Here is a 23,872-nt window from a genome sequence, read left to right as displayed (position 1 = left end):
TCTAATACTGCTGGCCTAACAGTTTCTCCGGTTTCCAAAGTAAATCCAGTGTCTAGTAAATGATTCCTCATTAATTTCAGTGTATGCGGTATATCACAGAAAGCCCAGATTCTATGCTCAGATGTAACAGGATTTGAAATATACGTCTGACCTACATTAATTCTGAAGTCTCTGTAGTTTCTGATTTTGAGGGCCTATGTCACTGACGAAAGCACGTTCTTTAAAACCAGAGCTTCTACAGAGATGATTATTTCATGTAATAATGAAGGCGTGATAGCACAATCAAACATACAATACGTGTGCTGCCAACTAGCCACCAATGCAGACAGACGCAATCTGGTGATGGCATTCCGTACAGTGCACATCAGGTTTTCAAACGTATATACTGAACTAACCACACTTTCAGTTATTTGGAAGATATAATATAGTTATCATGACTTACAAAATGACCCTCGTATAAAACGAATTTTTTTTCTCTTTGAAACACATTTAAAGTATCTCATTTCGTGATAAATGATATGTAATCAACTCACAGTGTTGAGCTCCACTATTTATAGGCCTGAAGGAGGAACGAACATTCAATCAACACAGACTGTAACTCAGGGTGAGAGATGATGTGAATGTATTACCCTTACTGTTGACACATGCAGAGCACTATTGCCTACCGTACTATAACAACCCAATTGTACCTAATTCTCACCTACAGTATCCCTTGTTTGTTGTTTCCTGCAGGGGTTAGCACTTTTACTGTATAATACTGTAGCTCTGAAAGGAGGCTTAAGCAAACATGCATCCCTATCTCAAATGGCCTGCCCTACCACCCCACTAAGATTTCTACACTATGTTTAAACATTCTGTATAATGACTATAATTACATTATTTAAAATGATGTTTATGAGGTTACCAGTACAACAAAGGGTTACAAATGTTTACTAAATGTGATTTTTTTAATAAATAGGTAGGCCTACTCAACTTGATATCCAGTCTGAAGCTTTACCTGAATAATGATTCATCTTTTGGAGGTCTTGGCCAGGAAATTCGGAAAACGTCCCATCATGCATCCTGCTAAATCTCTTTCATTATCTCTCTTACAAATATATTTTTACTTGGTTATTTAACAACGCTGTATCAATTACGAAGTTATTTAGCATCGATGGAATTCGTGAGAGCAAGATTATATTTGGCGAGATGAGCTGAGGATTCGCCATAGATTATCTGACATTTGCCTTATGGTTGGGGAAAACCTCGGAAAAGCCCAACCAGATAATCAGTCCAAGCAGAAATCGAACTTGCCCCCGAGCACAACTCTGGATTGGCAAGCAGGTGCCTTAGCCAACTGAGTTATGCTGGTGGCTCACAAATGTTGGACAAAAGATAAACTCCACCAGGATTAATTGTGCAAACTCACTTTAGTTTTATTTTCTAGTACCATTGTACTTTTGATACCTATACCTGCCCTTGGGCAGAACACTATGATTGAATGATTGAGTAAGTAGCTATATACATAAACTGTCACTAATCACAATTAAATCATTGCCCTCTCATTTCGACGTAGTGAAATAAACGGATATAGATGGTGAATAATTACAGAATTCGTAGTTTTGTCATGGTACAGCTCTGGAATGCTAGGATTTCCAATCAAACACGAAATTTAAAATTCTTCCTTTTGGAAGATTATTAATTTAGCGAACTACTGCAAATTCTAAACCGGAAACAATTCCAGGACATTTTGCTTTAGCCTGTAAAGAAGCTATTCTAGGAACATCATTATAATACTCTATGCTCTGTCTAGTAAACCACAATGAAATAGAAAAACACTAGTTAATGTAAATATTCAATTCATTCTAGTTGTTAATAAAAGAACAAATTTGAAAATTTTAAACATCCCTAGAGGAAGAAAAAGTCAGAGATTGGCCGTGTAAGATGTGGAGTCAGCAGCTTTAAGATTGGAGCTGGGACAGACCAATGGTCCAGATCTTGATAGAAGAAGATCATGATGATGATGATGATTCTAGTTGCTGACTCTCTTAATTGAATTACTAAATATGAACAGGGAATAAGTCCCAGTTTTGGCAAAAATTAGTTAAGACTAGTCATACTAATTTAGGTATGCTCTTTCATTCTACATGAAAAGGGGGCAGGTCCCACATCTTCTTAGGCTAGATTTCAACACTTTAGTTTTCATGTTTACTTTGAAGAGTTATAGTTTTTAATATAAAAGCTTCGAAATCATATCACGCATTTTTAATCCATAATTAAGACTGTACTTCTTTTTCCCAGCAATTGTGACACTTTGGTATCTTCTTCTTGTAATGGTTTTTTTTTTTTTTTGTGGTATAAAGTAAATAACATACATTTAAAAAGATGTTCCAATTGAATTTTGTTTTCGACATCACAAGGACTTCACATTCTACCAACTCTCCTAGCTTCAATGCTAGTACGTACGAAACCTCGAACCAGCACAGAGGATAGAACCAATAGATGGAAAAGTACACAAGGCATAGCCTATTCCTCCCCCATCTCCCCTATCAGTTAACCTGTATCTCTCCGACTGGGACTCTAATCATGACACTGTTTAGTAAGAGGACGTGTGGAATAATATTGAATATAACATTAACTTGTGAGGCGCTAATTAGCCATGCCAGTGGTGCATAGTCACTGTTGTAGGTTGAAGGTCGACATCTGCAATAATAGCAGATCCACCAACACTTACACCATTATCTGTAGTAGGGCTATTAGCAGGATCTTCATTATTACTAATACACATTTACACTTTGTTCTATACTTACAAAAATGAATAATGGATATCTCAGAAACTCATTGTCACATGACATGAACTGAATGGTCTCTCTAGAAAATGTTCCAGGCTTGTCCTAATTCTTTCTTACCCATACTATAAAAAGATAAATCGCATAATGACTGCCTATATTTAGGAACATAAAGGAAGGTTTCTATATATATTTTTTACTTGGTTGTTTAATGAGGTTGTATCAACTACTAGGTTACTTAGCATCAATGTAATTTGTGATAGCAAGATGGTATTTGGCGAGATGAGGCCGAGGATTCGCCATGGATTATCTTACATTTGAGGAAAATCTCGGAAAAAAACCCAAGCAGGTTATCAGGCCAAGTGGAAATCGAACCCATGTCTGAGCGCAATTGCAGATCATCAGGCAAGTGCCTCAGCCGACTGAGCTATGCCGATGGCTAATTTCTATATTAATTTGCAATAAATGGTTCGAAGAAATAGGAGTGGAAAACATGTGGAGAAAATTAAGGAACAACATTGTAATAACAACAAAACATTGAACAGTTTCTAATCGAAGGTATAGTAGATAGTAGTGATAGTTCAACTGAGGAAGAGCCATGATCAGAAGAAACGAGTGGTCCACACCTGTGGAGTAATGGTTAGCACATCTGGCCGCGAAACCAGGTGGTCTCGGTTCGATTCCGGGTCTGGGCAAGTTACCTGGTTGAGGTTTTTCCCAGTGTTTTCCCTCAACCAATATGAAGCAAATGCTGGGTAACTATTGGTTCTGGACTCATTTCATTGGCATTATCACCTTCATTTCATTCAGACACTAAATAACCTAAGATGCTGATAAAGTATCGTAAAATAACCTACTCAAAAAAACATAGAGTAAGGAAAAGACAATATCTTGTGTTGAGCAACTTAAATAATTGTGGATAATTTAAAAATATTTAATTGTAGTACAATAATACCGTATACTTATAAGTAAAGTAATTTGCATAAACAGTAACACATTTCGTGTATATTGTGTAGTGTACTGCGAAGTAAGTGTTAGATGTTATGACTGTGCGGCCCAGGCTGCCCGTGCTTCACCAGTAGTGATGAGTAACTTACTCTTAGTCTACCTACTTAATTTCTGCAAGGGCCAAAATCCCTGAATTAAGCTGTATGTTGTGTGGATTTATATGAGTAAGTTTCAAGTAAAGTTATAAATAATAATATATTCTTATTTTCCTTTTTTATTTTGCTTTTACATATAAATATTTGGTAACAATACTTTGTAAACTGAATGTTTTGTTTTTTACAAATTAAAAATGCCATAAACAGACTATAAGAAAAGTTGAAAATATTTCCTCTAGTTGTATATCAGATTAATACAAATGTGATAATCTACTGTATGTCAGAAACTTAGTATAACTGTCCATTAAAATTAAATTTACTTAAGTGACATTTAGCAGATTTCTTGGAACCACATTTCTCATTATTCATCACTAATGCAAAAGAGACAACAATAATGCTCTCAAAATATTAAAAAATTCTGATCCCACACTACAAAAGTTTCTCTCGGTAACAATACTAAATATAGTCAGAAATCTATTAATATTACCACAAGAAAACACACTGCAATATGTTTATGTGTAGCGGGAGTGTCAAACATCCAAAGTTCATATAAAACACAACTGAAAATTCCATGCTCACACCGTCAAAATGGTGCCTTTCCCAGGAAAATACAATTACCAATCACATTTCAGTCTCTTATCAAGGCACTGTCTCAAGTCATCACATTACAACAATCGATAGTGAAATAAGCTAGTCTGTACCGAGTTGATATTGCAATTCAACTTAAGTACTCTTCATATTTGAAATACCAAGTTAAACTCCTTACTGACAGTTCTAACAGTACATGAGAAGGCATATTTCATACTCCTGATATATTGTGTTATCAAACGAGGTTTATACAATACTTTTGCTGCTCATGCACATTCATGGAACTACATATACTGGTACTATGGAAGATTGTAAATTTAAATTAAGACTCTTACGACTTTTCATTATAACTTTCTTACTCATGTCTGAGTTTTCAATTCCTGGACAAGACAACCAAAATTTGTATAATCACACTGCGTGAATTCGAGTTAGACATGTCACTTCTGAGAGACAAATGCACGCAATAAAATACTGGAACGCTAGGAAAGATAATATACTACTTAAGCTACATTTTCACTTAAAGTACATATTTTTACAATAAACAGCAATATTTTCACGATCTTAAGTATACACTCTTGATGGAAAAATGTCTCGAGGCATAATCAATGTTTCCAATAGGAACTTGTAAATCCACACCAGAAGTAATAATTAATGTCAGGTTTGGAAATATTTTTAACTCTTTAGTGGTCCCTCACTTAAATGCAATGTCAGTGGTGGATTACAGTTATATTTTTTACGTGTAATTTTATTTTTTAACCTTTTCTGGTTAATTATTATTAATGATTACAAATTAACAGAGTGTAATTATATTTATTTTTTCAATATTTATAGAACAGAAATCTGTTATTTCCAAAATGTAACATGTGACATTTTCGCGCATGTTACATTTTTCAACCAGAGTGCCCTTTATTCTTTCTTATAACATATTATTTTTAAAAAATCATGAAATAAGTCACATATTCCATCTATAGAAATGAACAAGAAACTGACTTTTAGTTCGATTAATGTAATAAATGCTAATGAAGTGATTTGTGCAGAACTGTACATGTTACGTTTTCGAAATAACCTATTCAGTTGTTTCTCCAATTACATATTATAACAAATGCTTTATAAAGATAAATTTAAATACCGGTATTGAGAATGTTTGCATGGAGCACAAATGTGATCCAAGAATGCACCAGCTTACTAGTAATTACGTGCCAAAAACATTTGCTCAACACTTGTCAATTAGAATGACAACTTGAGAGGATAGAGAAAAATAGAATGAAAGGTACTGGATCACCATTTTGATCCACGTGACCAGTGGAGGTATGTCAACACTACTGAAATATGTGTGTGAACAGTGACGAAAATACAGATGCTCCGAAGATCATTCACAATGTATATGAGAAAAGACTGAGCTGCTTACGTTCTCTGAGACATTAAAACAACTTACAGAATACATTTTTAAGTAGATTTCTTTAGCCTACAACTGCTCCCAGACTAACGTTATCATGTGTATTGTGTATACAGAGTGAAAGGAGTATAACTGCATTAATTTGAACTAATAATAGATATCAATATAACTAGTAGACGTCTGAACATCCCTTTCTCTGTCTATAATGATTATGGAAGAACTCGAGTTTCTATTGACAGATTGGAAGTGGATACATTGCAACAGTGCAATGCTGCGGAAGTACGAAGCTTAATGCAGTAGTAATAAGCAAAGGAATTGCTTCTGCTTGCATCGAAAGAGAGGCCTTTCAGTGAGGAGGTGCTCGATAACAGCTGATTTGTAAGTCAGTGTGCTTTCTAAAAACGAAAATATTATTTTTATGAACAAATTAAACAGAACAGGATACTTAACGATAACCTTGCAATTCATAATGAACAAACATAAGTAGGCTAATTCTCAACATCAGTATGCCTATTGTAATAAGATTTTGTGAATAACAAAAAACAAAAAAATTTATTAACATAACCATACTTTCAGCAAAATTACATTGTAAGAAATAAAAACAAATTCACTTGAACTTGGACAGTAATCAATTCTGTGCAGAACAAATAAGAAACTAAAATACATTTTAGAACACATCAAGATAGGCTAGTAACCGTAGTCCTGGAACCACACATCCAGTCTCTGACACTTGTGTCACAGCAACAAATGTTCTCGGATTTGCCATTCTTCTCTCAGGAGATCACATCTGATATAGCCTTACTGATTCATGGGAATTCTGTCTTCATTCCCATAAATTAAAAGCATATCTAGGTATTCACAATTAGTAAATTTTGGCATTGTCCTTAAGAGACTTCACCTTCAGAATTCTATGAAAAGACTGGCATGACTTTCTACTGCTGAGGTACAACATAGGAATGCAGCAACCCTTACGTGCAGCATGCCAGATTTCCCTGAAGGTTCCATCACACTGTAAATGCGTTTTTAATCAGTTAATTTTGTGTGTTATTACACAAATGAAGCATCCATTCACACCTCATTACCCAACAGTTTTACTGTAAATGGGATTCAAACTTCGCACACAAATTTTTTTTTTTTTTTCAGCTAAACCATTATTCAAATACCAAAATGACATTTTTGGTTACTTACAACATAAAGATTATGTTCTTAAAATGAATGCAGTTATACCCCTTTCACCCTTCGATCATTTGAGAGGGATGGTAAGAACATTTAAATTAAAACTTTCACTGCAGGCTTTACTGATGTCCATATGTGTCAATTTTCCAAGGCCCACAAATTAACAACTGTTTCGGAATATGTATTATATGTCTTTCTCGTGTTAAATTTTACCGTACCTGGTTAACATGTTTCGGCCTGTTATTGGCCTTCTTCAGAACTGCTTGTTGCTGGTCTTGGCGCCTTTTATTTTGTTTCCTATGAGGGTGTGTTTGTGTAGTGTAATGTGGAGTCAAAGAGTGTGTGTGTTCTGAAATTGAGTTGTGTGTTGAGAATTTTGTGTGTCTGCATATTTCGTATTGTTCTAGTGTGTTTAGTTTCTGGCTTTTTTCTGGTTGGATGTGTAGAATTTCCATGTCTGTGTTGATGTTTCTGTAGGAGTGGTTAGCATTTGTGATGTGTTCTGCATATGTGGAAGTGTTTTGTAATTTTGTTATGGCTGTGATGTGTTCTTTGTAACGTGTTTGAAATGATCTGTCTGTCTGTCCTATGTAAAGTTGTTGCAGATGTTACATTTGAGTTTGTCTACGCCTGTGTGGTTGTATTTGTTTGTTTGTGTTGTTTGTGTGTTAAGATGTTTTTGTGGAGTATTATTTGTTCTGTATGCGATGTTGTATACAGCACAAATAATACTCTACAAAAACATTTCAACACATAAACAACACAAACAAATAAATACAACCACACAGGCGTATACAAACTCAAATGTAACACCTGCAACAACTTCTACATAGGACAGGCAGGCAGATCATTTCAAACACGTTACAAAGAATACATCACAGCCATAACAAAATTACAAAACACTTCCACGTATGCAGAACACATCACAAATGCTAACCACACCTACAGAGACATCAACAGACATGGAAATTCTACACATCCAACCAAAAAGCCAGAAGCTAAACACACTAGAAAAATACGAAATATCATCATCATCCTATAGCTCTACAGCCCTTTAAGTTTAGCTTCAGCTTCCTTTGTGATAGATGCCCATATGTCTCGATCCAAAGCCTTGTTTCTCCACCCTCTTACTCCCAGCTGTCTCAAATCATTTTCCACATCATCACTCCATCTTCCTCTCTTTCTACTGCCTCCCATCTTCCTTCTAAAATCTTCTTCACCACTCTTATACGAAATATACAGACACACAAAAACACATCCAAATGAAATTCTCAACACACACTCTTTGACTCACATTACACTACACAAACACACCCCCACAGGAAACAAAACAAAAGGCGCCAAGACCAGCAACAACCAGTTCTGAAGAAGGCCAATAACAGGCCAAAATATGTTAACCAGGTATGGTAAAATTTAACACGAGAAAGACATATAATACATATTCCGAAATGATATAGTGTTAAAAGTTGTGTAATCAAGATGTATAACAACTATTGTGATCCAATATCAAGTAACTTCACTTAACCTGTCTTTCATGATGAAAAAGTTACTAGAACTTAGGAACAAGTCAAGTGTAACAGAAAGGGTAGCAACCAATGACTAATTTTAATCACTATGTTATTATAACACAGTACATTTTTTCAGTCGCTCTAAAATTAATAAAATTAATATAAACTGAAACTCAAAATAAGAAGGGCACATATTTCTGAAAGAATTTTCGTAAAAACTTAAAATTAATTTAAAGGCACAGTAGTATGAAGCATATCATCAAATATTATTGTACAAACACTGTATGGTCAAAACAGTGAATGTTTACTCTAATTGTATTAGCAATAAATGGTAAGGCTTTATCAGCTACTTCGTAATCATGTTAGTCTGGAACAATGGATTACAGACTACAATACTGTATCAAAGGCAATAATACGCGTCTATTTATGTTCTTTTTCCAAATTCATAACATAATTTCATAAGCACTTGATATTACGAAACAATAAACTTTATATAATTATGAGGGTCACTCCAAAAGTAATGCACACTGTTTTAAAACAATTTTTAATTCACAGCTTTGCTGCTCATATTGTGTGTAGGTACAGCCTTCCTACTTTTTCCCTAGTTTATTTTGTTCTTTTACCGCAAGGGGTGCAACTATAGTAAAGTCCCTCGTAATCGGCACCCAAATAACCGGAAATACCAAAACAACGGTACTTTTGACTGGGTCAAAAAAATGTTTAAATCTGTCACACTGCCACAGTCTGGGCCGTCAGTTCTGCCACATTAGGAAGTTCGCACGAACTTTCATTTCCAATTAATATTCAAACCTAAAATTAGTGTATTGATGTGTTTTAATAAGGAAAATCCACACAGTTTTTGTTTATTTAGTTACGTCTGGGCCATCAGTGTTTCCACATTAGGAAGTTCACACGAACTTTCGTTGTCAGTGAATATTCAAATCTAAAATTAGTGTATTATTTGTGTTGTGTGATGTGTTTTAATAAGGAAAATCCACACAGTTTTTGTTTATTTAGTTACGTCTGGGCCATCAGTGTTGCCACATTACGAAGTTCGCACGAACTTTCGTTGTCAGTGAATATTCAAATCTAAAATTAGTGTATTATTTGTGTTGTGCGATGTGTTTTAATAAGGAAAATCCACACAGTTTTTGTTTATTTAGTTACGTCTTGGCCATCAGTGTTGCCACATTAGGAAGTTCACACGAACTTTAATTTTCAGTGAATATTCGAACCTAAAATTAGTGTATTATTAGTGTTGTGTGATGTGTTTTAATAAGGAAAATCCACACAGTTTTTATGTTTATTCAGTTATGAGCAAGTGATAGAGAAATAAGCTTCACATGGCTGCAGTTTCAACATTTTGACACCATGAAATAGGGACTTTTTTTTTTTTGTATATACTGGTATTTATTCAATTATCCGGCAAAATCTCGTATTCGGAACTAGCCTGGTCCCTTTGGTGCCGGATAAGAGGGATTCTATTGCGCATAACTAGCTCAAAATGCCTGCTGCACTTGACGTCCATCAGAAGCAACGTGCTGTATTTGAGTTCCTTGTATGCTAGAATGAGACAATAGAAAACATTCACAAGAGGTTACACCAATTATATGGGGAAGATTCTGTCGAGCTCGGTAGATACTCAGCAGTTGTTGAATACATGCATTAAAAACAGGCGCATCATTGTGAAGTAAATGGCTCCTATTCTGGAGATGAGGGAAGCAAGTGTGTGTCACATGTTCCAGGGTCGGCTGTGCAAGATGGGTTCTGAAGCACACAAAGTTACAAACCGTGTGCATGGAACTTATTTCACGGTACGAGTATTTTTTTTTTAATTGTGACAGGCAACGGAATGTGACTTCATCATTTCAAGCTGAAAACCGAGAGACAGTCAATGGAGTGCTGTCACAAAGAATGTCTTGAGGAAAAAATAGATTCAAATCTGCCTCTTCAGCAGGAAAAGTCATGGCAACCATTTTTCGGACTCTGATGGACTTTTACTAGTGAACAAAATGGCAAAAGGTGCCACTATAAATTTTGAATTTTACGTGAACATACTGAAGAATCTTCATTCTCAACTATGCCGTGTTCGACCTGATTGGTGAATGCAAGTCATGACAGTGCCAGCCCCATGGCAGTCGCACTGCACAGCCATGAACTGGCTCCATCAGATTACCATCTTTTCGGGTACAAAGTTTGAAGATGATGATTTGCTTGTTGACACTGTGAAGAACTTGTGCCCAATAATGACTTTTACCGAGCATACATACGTGCTCTTGTTCAGAAATGACACACTGCTAATTTAAAAGGAGGAGATTGTGAAAAAGTAGGAGCTTTTTCCTCAAAGTTGCATCTACAGACTGGGTATGAAGCAAAGCTATAAATGTAAAATTGTGTTAAAAATGTGGTGCATTACTTTTGGAGCGACATTTGTAATACATTATATTTTTAAATTGAAAGATACTTCATTTTTCAATTGAATTTTATTTTTAATTTAATGTAAATTATAAATAAAATCGCATCACTGATACTAATTTATGAAATTTAAAAATGGTCACCGAGTACAGAAGAAAATCATTTACATGAAAGAATTTCAATTCAGAAAATTTCGAAGCTATCATGCAAAGGATGCGAACTGTAGCAGAAGGTTCAACAGTACATATATTAATCTTTTAATCTATTAACTTTAATGATTCGTGAGATCATATAAAACTATATTAGGCACTTTGGATAAGAGAAACTATTAAAAAGAAGTCATCATTACACATGCAACAATTCTTGTGGCTGTAAGGGTCTAGAGAAAGTGGAACATCTTGATAGATTTTTCTGGAAAGTAGTCAAAACAGCAAAATGACATCTATGTATTACTATTGGCTATAAATGTGTTCTGCAGTTTGTTGGAAAAATTGTTTTATGGAACAGCAGTGTATGGAATCGAATCTGAAAACAGACTTTTGTTAACTCATATGTATTAGAATTTATGATTACTCAGTAACAGTGCAACACAGAGATTTATACACATACCGTATGTTGACTGCATTTCATTTTGTGGATATTTTATTCTATTGTACTTTTGACTGGAGGATATTTCTGTTCAGTTTTGAGCATCCAATTTTTAGTTTCTAGTAAATAACAGCACATCAAATTCTCACTCAAAATTGTAAAGAGCCATTACTACAAAATCAAATTTCTGTTCACATAAAATTCCTTTATAACAGAAGTAAGCAAAACATTTGTATTAAAATTAAGTATGATAATAATTCCAAGATTGGATTCATACTAGAAACATAACGTCTCTTCAACTTTAATTTATTGCGTTGGATATTATTCTACAAGCTCCTTAAAGTTGAACTATGTGTGTATCACTCAAAAATTAATCAGAACATTAAATAAACATAGTAGCTAAGGGATAATTAATATAAATTTTGTTTCCATTCCGATGGTAACTATGTGAAGTACAAGTAATTTTTTAATCATTCTGATTGAATTACAAATGTTTCTTTTTTTTTTATCACGAGTTAAGATCTAAGTTGAGCTGTAAGAGACTATCAGTCCACATTAAAATAAAATGTACATGAAGTTCATTAACTAGTATTAAGACTTCAAATACAAACAAATACTGAGCCTTTATATGGTTAATACTATGGTACAAAGACTACATTTAGAGTAGCAGTCTTCAAACCTCTTAAGTAAAAGAAAATACTTGCATATAACTAAAAGCTATTAATTCCTTATTCATCGTGTCATTAAACTAGGGTAGTGAGATAGTAAGATCATGAAGAAAATATGATCTATGTTTATTAAACATTGAAAAGGGCCATATGCGATCCACAGGTTAAAGACCACTGACTTAAACAATATTTTATCTATGAAATGTATCGACATAATTTTTATGCATTTTATAATATCACTAATTACTTCATCAGTTTATTGTGGCTATTTGTTACATGGACACTTTGACTACAGTGAGAAACAGGGAGGGAGACTTGCATTGAAATCAATCTTTATGAAAGTTGTTATGGAGCATGAGAAAACTGACAGTTGGCAATTCAATAAGGCTGAAATGATCCACAGTTGAGGTGTGTGCATGTCAGAGGTAATAAAAGGCGTGACAATATTTTCTGAATGTTTTTGTAAGAAGAATAAGAAGAATATGTCGTAACAGACTGATATGCAGAGAATGATCATGGATTTTGTTTGAGATCAAGAATACTGAGATATCTCCAAGTGATGCAAATGTAAAAAGTGGTCAAAAGCACAAATTGGAATATAAGTACATGACACATGGAGGAAAATAAACGTTCTAGAGCAGACCATTCCAAGTGGGCAGCCCCGTGATGCCGCGTGGCTGCCCCGGGTTTGGAGGAGCTGTGCCGAGCCCCAGACAGAGACAGCGAGTGAGTGGGAAAGAGACGGAACACCAATTGCTGAGAGGGTTGCACTTGTGCAAGGGGTAGAGCCAGTGAGGTACATATATGGATGGCACATTTCATGACACATAGGAAGAATTCAAGAATTAAAACAATTGGACATTACAAAATAAAACTGTCCTTTTTTTCTGTAGTTAGGAAGACAAATGACAAGGCATAACACGGCTTCCAATGCAACATCGAACAAGCATGACCTAGTTTTACCTTATTCAGGTTCATGACTGAAAATGTGTTCGCAAAGGTATGTACAGCCAAACATAAAAATTAGCTTGCATATCAATACGTGGATAAATGGAAACTCTTTTTGTTCCAAGTTCTTATGAAATGCAATGAGGCCGCCTGGAATATTGTAATATCTATCTTTCAAAATTGTGTGACACTGAAGCCTTATCAATTCTCTTTGAAATTTGACTGGACTCTGCTCAACATTTACAGAAAAGGGCGTCATAAAAATGTTCACAAAGTTTCTACACGCGGCGACAGATTGTTTGTGGAGAGACTAATTGACTCAATTAATGTCACCAGGAAAGGACACAATATCTCTGAATTTGAAATCATGCACTCCTTTACAAACATTCCTTCCGTAAAAGGCTGGATATTGGCGATATTTAGGGCAACAATAGAGCTTGCATGGACAGCTCTTTCGGAACTTAGCTCAATGTGCTGCGAAAGAAAGGGAAAAATGAATTTTTAATGACTTGACCACTATTCAAAAAATACATACATAGTTAAACAGACAGAAAATCCTTTAAAAGTTTAACAAACGTTTTTATAATAATTCCCATACATTGTTGACAACTGTTCAAAATAAACTTACTATAACCTAACCATTAATTTAATTATATTGCCCTTAGAGTGCTTAATTAGTTGAAATGACATTTACCTCGTAAGAAGACTGTGTTTCGACCTTTAGTTTTGTTGTTAATGCCTTCCTCTCTTCGCCGATAATATGAGTGTGGGTATCAGTATGTCCAACTTCAAAGTGATGCTTAATGTTGTACATTTTTGCCCATATATTGATATGGCATAGTGAATGTTGAACATTGTTGTCGTCAGATTAGACAAGATACAAGCCCTTCCAAAAGGGGTTAAATCCTGAACTGACTGTTGACGCACTTCTCTTCATTCTCATTCAAAACAGCTAAGCACAAACGATAGTACATCATATGGATGAGTGAATGACTGATGGAACGTGTAATCTAGCAATGCCTGCAGAATATCATCGAACAGACGATAAGAGTTGATGATCGCATGCATTTGTATATCACCACAGCTGCAGCGACAGAGAGGAGTGGGGATCCACCCTGGACAGACACAGGGCAGTGTCTGGGTGCCCTAGCTCTCAAACGCTGTGTTGGAATGGTCTGTTCTAGAGAATTTAATTTCCCTCTTTTTGAAATGCTGTGGAGTATTTACAGAAAGTCGATGTAATGTATGCTGTGAAATGTTCGTAGATGTTAATTCATCAGTTCATCACACAACATTAGGTTTCACTTTTGTAATTAGATGTTAGAAAGCATTAACAATGAGCAAATAGTTCCCAAGTCGATTTTCTTAAAACCAATGAAGCTTGGTTTCATCTGAATGCCAATGTTGCACCACATAATAATTAGGTCCCAGACTTGTATGTAATATCAAAGTGCAAAATATATACATAAAAATGTGGTAAATATCGAGGAAATATGTAACATTAATAAAATATGTAATTTAAAATCACTGTTTATTAATGCATTAAATTCACAAAAATGTCGACACGGTTTAACTGGTTAGTTGATGTGAGAGGATGCAGACGGGAAAGTCGATTTGCCACTTCCACCCCATTGTATAGCTTGCAAATACAACTTGTCTGCCATAATCTATGCTTTTTCTTGTGCCTTAAGATTTCCTAGAAAAATATTTTTGACTTGCCTGACACCTCGCTAATAGCCTACTTTCAATTTATAACAGAGTTAAATGACCATCCCAGATTCTGAGAAAGCATTAGTGCAAATGTATAGAGTTTTAGTGTGTTTTACAGACAAAGGTTGAAATCCCCAGTTTTATGTTTATTTTTATTTTTTAAAAGGACTATTCTCTTAAGCCAGTTTTATAAATTGAAGTATTTTCTATAGTTGTGAACAAAACATAACGACATCAGTTCTGGGCCCTCCCTCTTTACCAGCATTGTGAGAACAAAAGACGGTCCTCCAGGCGGTGTTGTGGGACAGGAACATTAAGATTTATCTCCAAGTATATATATGAAAGAAAATTATTCAATACCTTACTTTGAAAAATAAAATAAATTTAATAAAGAAATTTAAAACTCAATAATTGTCTAGATATGTACGAAAATGTTACATTCTTATGTAAAATATGTAATATTACTAAGAATATGTAAAATGAAACTCAACTATAACCATATCGGAACCACAAATCACTGACATTTGTCATTTTCAGTAGTCTACATGTAAAGGAATGCAATATGTAATTACATCGTGTACTATAGTGAGAACAATAGGCGATCCTCCAGGTGGAATGTTAAGATTTATCTCCAAGTATAGGCCCTATATATATGGAAGAAAATTATTCAATATTTTACTGCGAAAAATAAATATAATTATTGGACTCTTTTTTTCTTTTCAGAAACAATGCACAGTGTGAGGTAATTTAGAACTATAGCATGATGAATTAACATATGCCGAATGTTTCACAGTATTTTCCATGCTGGAATTGTGGAGGCAAACAGCAGCAGAGTGGCAGTCTTAGCCATCATTTGCTGAGACTTTCTGTATTTGATCAAGAATGAAATACTTTATCATACATAAGTGTTTGTTCCTAAATGAAAGTACAAAGTCCACTTCTTAAACAACTAATAGACATCAACACTGCAATCAGTAGTTACAAGCTCAGTACAGTATATGAGTTACATACCTGCAAATAATCCCTAACACAATAATGTTGCTAAAATAGGACAGTTTAATTAAAATGAAAAAGTATATATTTTATATTCAGCTTTGAAATTTGTGTAGCCAGTCTTATGTAAATATGAAATTAGAAAATGATTTTAAGTGGTTATTCATTTTTCAGTTTAATACACCGTACATATGAATGATGTAGCTTTGTATGTGTCAACAGAACTCTTTTTCCTTATTAATGTAAAATGACATCAAAGTACACTAAATACATATATTTCTGTTACGAATCTGAATTGATGAAATTTTTCATTCCATTGTCTTCAGTTTGCTTCTTCCTGTCAAACAAGGCAAGAATGTCAATAGGAACAAGATACACACATTTCAATGGCCCATTTCAAAACAGAAACAATTCAGAAAATGGCTGGCTTTTTGGAGTTATTGTTGGCTAGACATTAGTCATAAGAGAATTTCTCATACATATATATATATATGCAGAAGTACAGTACTGGCATTATAAATGGTATTATTCTCTTTATAAATACTTTTCTTTTATTTTTAATAGCCATTCAATAAAACATTTTTTCGTTCAGAACTGAAACTTCCTCATCTTAAGTCCATGTAGAAATATTTTCAGTTGTTGCTCTGTGGAATTCGTTGTATCAAATTATTAAATAGAAAATGAGAGAAAAACTTTAAACGCTATTACCTCAGAAGTATGTTTTCTTAGTTACTGTAATGAACTGGACCATCAATTTATTCAACATTAGTAATCAAATGTGTATCTAAATGCAATAACTTGCTTATGTGATGGGTAAATCAGATAAAAAGAATATATGTGAAGTGAAGTTTGGACCCCAGAATATGTACAAAATTTCTTACGTAATATTAACTTGCACTCAAACATTATACTGCCTCAGTAGAAGGGGATTAATTGATGTTTAAATAAAAATACAATTTTAAAGAGATTGATAATGCTGTAGCATCAGTTCACAGGCTGTCATTTTTCTGATACAATGTAGATATTTTGCCACTTCTTTTATTTGTGTATTAAATCATTTGTTTACTAATATTTAAAAGAGTGACAGAATATCATTCTTAGAAATTTCTGTTACCTGCAGGCAATGTTATTTTAGCCAATTGACTGTCTGGATAATAGGTTTGTTTTCATGCGGCAGTTTTATTTTATTATTCATGTAATACATTTTTTTTCTTTTTTTAGGTTTAGTGATTGGTGACATACAATGTACTCCCCTCTCACCCTGGGGGAAACACTACGCACGCGCAGGTGTGTGTGTGTGTGTGTGTGTGTGTGTGCGCGTGCGGGAACTGTAATACAATACTTAAAATAGTATCCATATTTTATAGTAATTATTCAGCTACATATACAAATATTTTTAAGTTTTTCGACTTTCGTATAATATTATAATGTATAACAAATTTGTGGAAATAAATAATTGTATTTTACTGAATTGTAAATAACTAAACATTGCAAGAGAGTTAACCCAGCAGTGGAGGTGGAGTCTCAAAAACTACTTCCATTTTTTAAATGTTATGTATTGTAAATAGTTACAATTGTTTAATATTTGCTCATAATTGGTAGGTAGCAGTTGTAATAAATGCGATATAGATTGACATGTTTTGTTACTAGAAATGATAGCATAAATTCCACTTTACCTATTCAAGCAGTGAGCAGAAGTCTCTGGGTATAAGAAAATTAAGAAGTTAAAGCTAAAAGATAACTTGAAACAATTTGGTTCAATACGGATATATTTATAAATTTAACAATTATTCAAGACTCAAGTTTTCTATGTATTCATATAAAACACAGCACATAATTATCAGTACCTACTCATGAAGTAACGTCCTGATTTTGTGATTTTGTTTTCTGTCTGTCTGTAGAAGTAGAGAGCTGTGGTAGAGTCAGACAAGTTAAGATGTGGTGTCTTTAATCATTGATATCCAACACTGGTGCTGTACATCTCACAGACCCCGCCACACCACTGCCAGTTATTCAAGATTTGACTATTAGCTATCTACTACATTTCGGTGCACAGTGTTTTGAGCTTAAAATAAGTTCACTGTTGTCTCATGGAATGTGGACACATGTACAATTTTTCACATTTAAAATGTCTTGAAATTCTGAATGAAAGTCCAATTTAAGCAACTTACTCTTGTCATGCAGGAACTGATTTGTATTTGTAAACAGTGTTCGAACAGTAATTTCTAAATTTAATGAAATGGCAACAGGGACGTAATTGCACAAAATTTAAAATAATAACACATTTACTGCAAATCATTGTTTATGAGATCAGAAAGTGCTCAAGAGACATCTCTTTCATTTAACATCAGTGGAAATAGTATTATGAAGTTCTGATAGCTTTTGTTCTTTTCCTTCACTTTGTCTTTGGTATGAAAAATGTAATGCTACTCCACTGATTTGAGCAAAAAGCCATACTACATATAGGATAAAAGAAAGCCTTACTACATTTCAAAATAATTACCAACCATTTGTTTGCTACCGGTGCCCTAATATCTAAGAAAAAATTATATATTTGTATATGGTAAAATCTATTTTAATTATGTAATGATTTAATGCCTGAGTGCACCAAGATCAGTATTCAGCATACCGTGATAAAATGTTTACTGATCATGAGGGAGCAGTAAAGAGAAAACCCATAGTTTGCTTTGCAAAATAGAGCCCAACAATTATATGCTGTACCTTCGATATCTCTGGCTATTTGAACTTGATGAAAGAATAGTGACAGAAAGGTGGGATCCATTTGAAGAACTGGTTGATGTATCTTTTCAAAGAAGAAATAGACTGAAAAAAGAAACTAAGTTCTATTTGGTCAAAATGCCAATTCCCAACTAGAAGAAATTATCCCATATTGCCTCGCAATCACCTTCTCATAGCATTGTGATTCCATGCTACTGGAATTCTTCAGACTGACTGATAAAGTGCGATGTTGATAGCTCAGTGGCACTCACTAGAAATTAGAGGAGAGTCAAAAGTGGAAAATAATAATTTGCCGAGAGCCATATTGCATTTCACAGTATTGAAGCATAACGATTTTTAATTATTAAATAATAATAATAATAATAATAATAATAATAATAATAATAATAATAATAATAATAATTAAGAAATGAAGAAAAAGTAAGGAAGTTTAAAAAATATGTTCAATGCATCTAATGTCACAGTTTAAATGTTTATTTTTTAAATGATAAAGTTTACCCCAGTTTACGATATAAGAAATAGGGAGTACACCACATGATACATTCCATACTCATATCTTGGAAATTTTTTCCCAGGTGTTGTCCTTCTTCAATTTTACTCCTTCAGTATTTTTATTTGTACTTGTCGGCAGACCTAGGAGGACAAAATTCTCATGTGCATTAAAATTGGGTGGTCTTGGAAGTCTCATTGTCTTATTTTCCATGTTATAGACGGAATGCGAAATAAAGTATAAACAATAAATTAACAGAAAAACATTTGCAACACAAATGATGACGGCCCTCTGAACAATATTAACATCGCCCAGGATCGTATGGTATTGCATTCATAGCATGAATCTGGAACAGTGAATGTGACGAATTGTTTCATAGCAGAATAATCGCAAAGGAAACCACGGTATCTCAGGGAAGCAAAAGCAATTGTGCACACCCCGGTATTACTCTTACCCTAGTTTCGAAAGAGCTGATAGAAACCGAAGTTGGTGCACTTGGGCATTAATGTGAGGACCAGGATACTAGCTATTTCAGTCTTTGAATGACTTCTCAGTTGGTAGCCAAATTTTATCTTTCAAATAGTAATGAATTTACTTTCAAACTTCTATAAGAATGAAATGTTGAATATGGTTTTGTAATTATCTAAAATATGTATTATAATCACGCTGCTTTTCTTTTTCAAATACTCCTTGTATAGCTATAAAAAATAAGTATTATATTAAATTACATTTCCATTTGGCCTAGTTGATAGTGTTCAAGTAACCAGGTGGGCACAGTAAACTAAACACTACTGATTGCACTTCCAGGAAAACTTGAAAGGCACTAAAATATGATCAACATTTATGTAAAAAAAAAGTGTACATTGTATAAAATGCACCTCATATAGGTAAAGACCTACATCGTAATAAAACTCACAAAGTACTTCATTTTCTTTCAGAACAACTCCTGGGCCTAAGCAGTACATCTAGAAGGAATGTTCGGAGTAAATAGGTATTTTAATATTTCTAACACCTGAACTAAAATAAATGCCACAATAACAGTACGATCCCACTGCAGAATGTCTAAGACCGAACATCTACAGGACATAGTTTGATGTAATGAGGTTTAATTATGATTGAAATCAAATATGAAAATTTTTATACTCAGCATAATTCAATTGGTAAATATTGGATGTCTTAATGACCCTTTCTTCGGATTTGTTCATTTTCACTCAGTATGAATTAAGTGTTGGGGATCAACAGCTGCAAACTGTTCCCATGCTAGTTATAAATTATCATACATAAAACTCTTGTGTACTGTTACAAGGCCTTCCGAAGTATCTTCTGAGCAGCCCGAATTAAAGGTGTCAATGAGCCAAGTTCCATACAGTTTTCCAGGAAAGGATGGCTAAGCAGTTCATCAGCAGATGCCCTCTTGTCTACATCAACTTGAAGACATCGGTCCAAGAAGTCCTAATAAGAAATTCAATTCAATTTTACACAAAGAAATGTTTCAACTTTAAATGCTAAAATGCTTTTGGGGAATGGCACTTCAGCTCAGACACTGAAATATATCTAATTGACAAAGGCAGCATGCTGTTGAGCAAAGGGAGTCCATCGTGTTCGGACATTGATTTTGTTGAAATTCCATGAGATCAATCTAGATAGGTGGAAAAATAATATCCAACCGAAAACTCTGTGCTGAAGAAAAGGATAAGTATGCATTCATGGCATCATAACACAAACAAGATATTATGGACAGAATAAAAATATACGCTAATATTATGGAACTACGTATTATTTGAGGGACCAACTAGTGGATTTATTTCTATAAAAGTAACAGCTCTAGATGAAAAAAAAAAGGCTAAAGCTATTACTGAAATTTTAGAAAAGATTTTGAAAAAAGAAAAAATAGGAACACATTATATAAAATCAAAGACTGATTTGCATTTGGAAACAAACTTAAAACAAGTTGAAAAATTCCAGAAGCAAGTCGCAAGATGGATAATTATAATAGACATTGATCAAACCACCTATGAATATCATGTTCACGTTCACTGAATTTAGTCTGATAGGCCACTCATTGCTACAGAGCACAATAATCCATCATTGTATCTCAGAAACTTCTTCCAAAAGGTTTCCTTTGTCTACACGAACTGAAGGGAAATTTCAGTCAGGCCTTGTGTTTCCACTATAGTTGATATTACAGCATCAGAATTCGGAAAATTGACGAAAGATCACTTCGAAATGATTACTAAATATACTGGCACAGCCAAGATTTCTCACTTTTAATGGACTCATCTGGAGGTCATCAAAACATCACACATTTCAATTCTGTTTTCACAGATAATGAGGGCAATTGCAATTATTCCTCCTAATTGCACCTCGGACTGCCATATGAAATATTTTTTCCAAGAAGTTAAGAATGTCAGAACTCCATGGAAGTCCTACAGTGTAATCGCCACCACACATTCTATCATTCATCAGCTGTCTGATATACGTTTTACTAATATGGTCAAATGTCTGTGGTTTGCATTAAAGATTATGCCAGAAAAAAAAATGTTTTGGAAATAATGAAATTTGTTTTCTGATAGTTATTTGGTAATCAAACTGTGACTATAATTAAAGTGAGTTTATAAGATGCTCTGTATATAGGCAATTGCTTTAATGTTTTTACTCGTATGATGTGTATCATCTAGCAAAATTTGTAATTGAAGAACCTGGAATATTTTCAGTGTAAAATATAGATAACATACAGAAACAAAAAGTTTGTTGGTGAAATGCAAAAAAAAAAAAAAATGTATTCATGTCACATTTCTTTACTCTGTATTTTGGTACACATACTAAGAAATTCTTTTTGCACAACTTACACTTTTCTGTTCTTACATATTAAGATGTTGTCCTGTTGAAGTTTACATACACTTGCACAATATCATCTTTCCATGATATTACGATGACTACTACACTTTTACTACATCATACTACTTTTGACCAATAACAGTATAGAACCACTTGCTTCAATTAATCATGGCTGCTTATCCTCCAATTTTTATCACCTCCCTAGCATTTGTTTATTTGTTTGCCAACACATTCCTTTTAAAATGATTCATGTTTATTTCATCATCCCTAATTAAAACTTTTCTATCATTTATCTTGTTTATATTATTTAGGTTATGTTATAGCTTCTGCTGTATGAGATTCTGGATAGTCACGTATCAGAGATTGTTTAATATATGTATATTGATAATTGAAGTGGAATGCAACTGTTTTAATAAAATTGAAACTGAATCAACAGTCTTTTTTACTAGTAATCGTCCATAGATTTTATAGTTGGCACAAGTGGTAACAACAGAACAGCTCATCATAACACAATACTGCCATCTAGCGGAATATTTGTTATTATGAGATGGTATAATAATACATTTTCAAGACAATTCAGTATTTTTGTACGTCAATTAATATTTTATTGTATTAGAGTCGATGGCATTTCAGAAGGCGGTTGGTTACTATATGCGCAATAGCATTTCTGGCATGTGACGTCACAAGCTTGTACAGTAGAACCAATCGGAATCAGTCTGTAACAAGTACTTCCTGAGTTCGTCTGTTCGCGTGTGAGTGTTTCAATACATTGAATAAGTAAAACTAACATTTACTGTGTGTGTGTGTGTGTGTGTGTGTGTCAGATAAATAAATGGAAGAAGAGACTGTAAAAGACAAGTATTGCACAGGCAGGCGCGGAAAATAGTATTTAAGGTGTATAATTATTTTAAAAACGTTGACGAGCAGAACGCTGCTGGCCATCATGATGCTCGTTGCAACATTGCCAACATACAAGAAACGACTGAAAAAGCATGTGGTGTGGGATTGAGAACCGTGTAAAAAATATTGTTAGTGAAGGAAAGAGAATTTCTTTGATATCATGCTTACAGTAATCAACAGCTAAGGTCATTTTTGTCTTCTGATAATTTAAATTCTCTCCTGCGCTATTCGTATTGCACGTGAGCGTGAAGTACGATGTGGCAATGTTGTACGCTGCCTTGCTCTCTCTGTCTGTATCTCTCGACACAAATGCTAGCAGACGACCACCTTCCGAATTGCAGTCGACTCTAGAATACTTTATTTCTTCTAATCTTTATATACTTTCTTCTAATCTTGTAATAGTCAATTAAATCCCACTCGAGATTTGATTTTCTCTAGATAAAACACAACCTCTAGTGAGATTACTGTAGATAAAATAAATATAAGAATAAAAAAGGCTGACAAAAACATATGAACTATGAAATAATAGTGAAAGAAAATAACGAGGAAATAAAAAAAAGAGAGAGAGAAATGTACTTTAAACATGAACTCTTCCATAGCAGTTCAGTGCTCTTTCCTTATGTAACGACTTACAGGGTGTAGAAGAAAATTCCAAAGCTAAGATCTAGCCCATTCAATAGGGATTTTCGGAGTGTTTTGTTTTTCAATACATCTATCTAGATTGACCTCATGAATGTCAACAAAATAGGTGTCTGGAGCACTGACTCCACTTGGAAATTCAGTAAGTGAAGTCCTGTAATTACTTAAAAGCAAACATTGGAGCATTTAATTCGAAAACATATTAAAGTAACATGCACCTTACATTCATTTTCAAAATTATATTAATTTACTATTGCTCATAAACAAAGACCACTGGATTAGGCCCGTAACACACTTGCAGAGTTTTTGCCAGTGAGAAAGAGGCGAAGAGCCTTCCTCCACACACTTGGCGAGTTCTCGCTATCACAGATCACATCTCGCTATGATCATCTATGCACTGCCTTC

The 23,872-nt window shown here is 34.1% G+C and overlaps 2 protein-coding genes across 9 annotated transcripts in view; one reads left to right on the top strand and one right to left on the bottom strand.

The window, feature by feature from the left end:
• The window catches only part of mon2 (Mon2 homolog, regulator of endosome-to-Golgi trafficking), a 272,572-nt gene extending 250,215 nt beyond the window's left edge, over positions 1 to 22,357 (top strand). For 2 of the 8 annotated variants that reach the window (XR_011334650.1, XR_011334645.1), the window contains 2 exons: positions 20,029 to 20,081; positions 20,397 to 22,357. The gene's annotated coding sequence lies outside the window, so the exon portion shown is untranslated. Of the gene's footprint in view, positions 1 to 17,082; positions 17,328 to 20,028 lie in introns of those variants that run through there. The other 6 variants (XR_011334647.1, XR_011334643.1, XR_011334648.1 and 3 more) reach the window with 4 other exon arrangements.
• The window catches only part of Pak3 (p21 (RAC1) activated kinase 3), a gene marked incomplete at its 5' end in the record, with an annotated part of 34,644 nt that continues 14,724 nt past the window's right edge, over positions 3,953 to 23,872 (bottom strand). The window contains 1 exon segment of the mRNA XM_069838588.1: positions 3,953 to 20,542. Within this exon segment, the coding sequence (XP_069694689.1) occupies positions 20,390 to 20,542 (153 nt within the window).

Source organism: Periplaneta americana, chromosome 10 (genome assembly GCF_040183065.1).
Source record: "Periplaneta americana isolate PAMFEO1 chromosome 10, P.americana_PAMFEO1_priV1, whole genome shotgun sequence".
Lineage (NCBI taxonomy): Eukaryota > Metazoa > Arthropoda > Insecta > Blattodea > Blattidae > Periplaneta > Periplaneta americana.
Note: the sequence above shows the minus strand (reverse complement) of the source record. Positions and strands in the feature narration are given on the sequence as shown.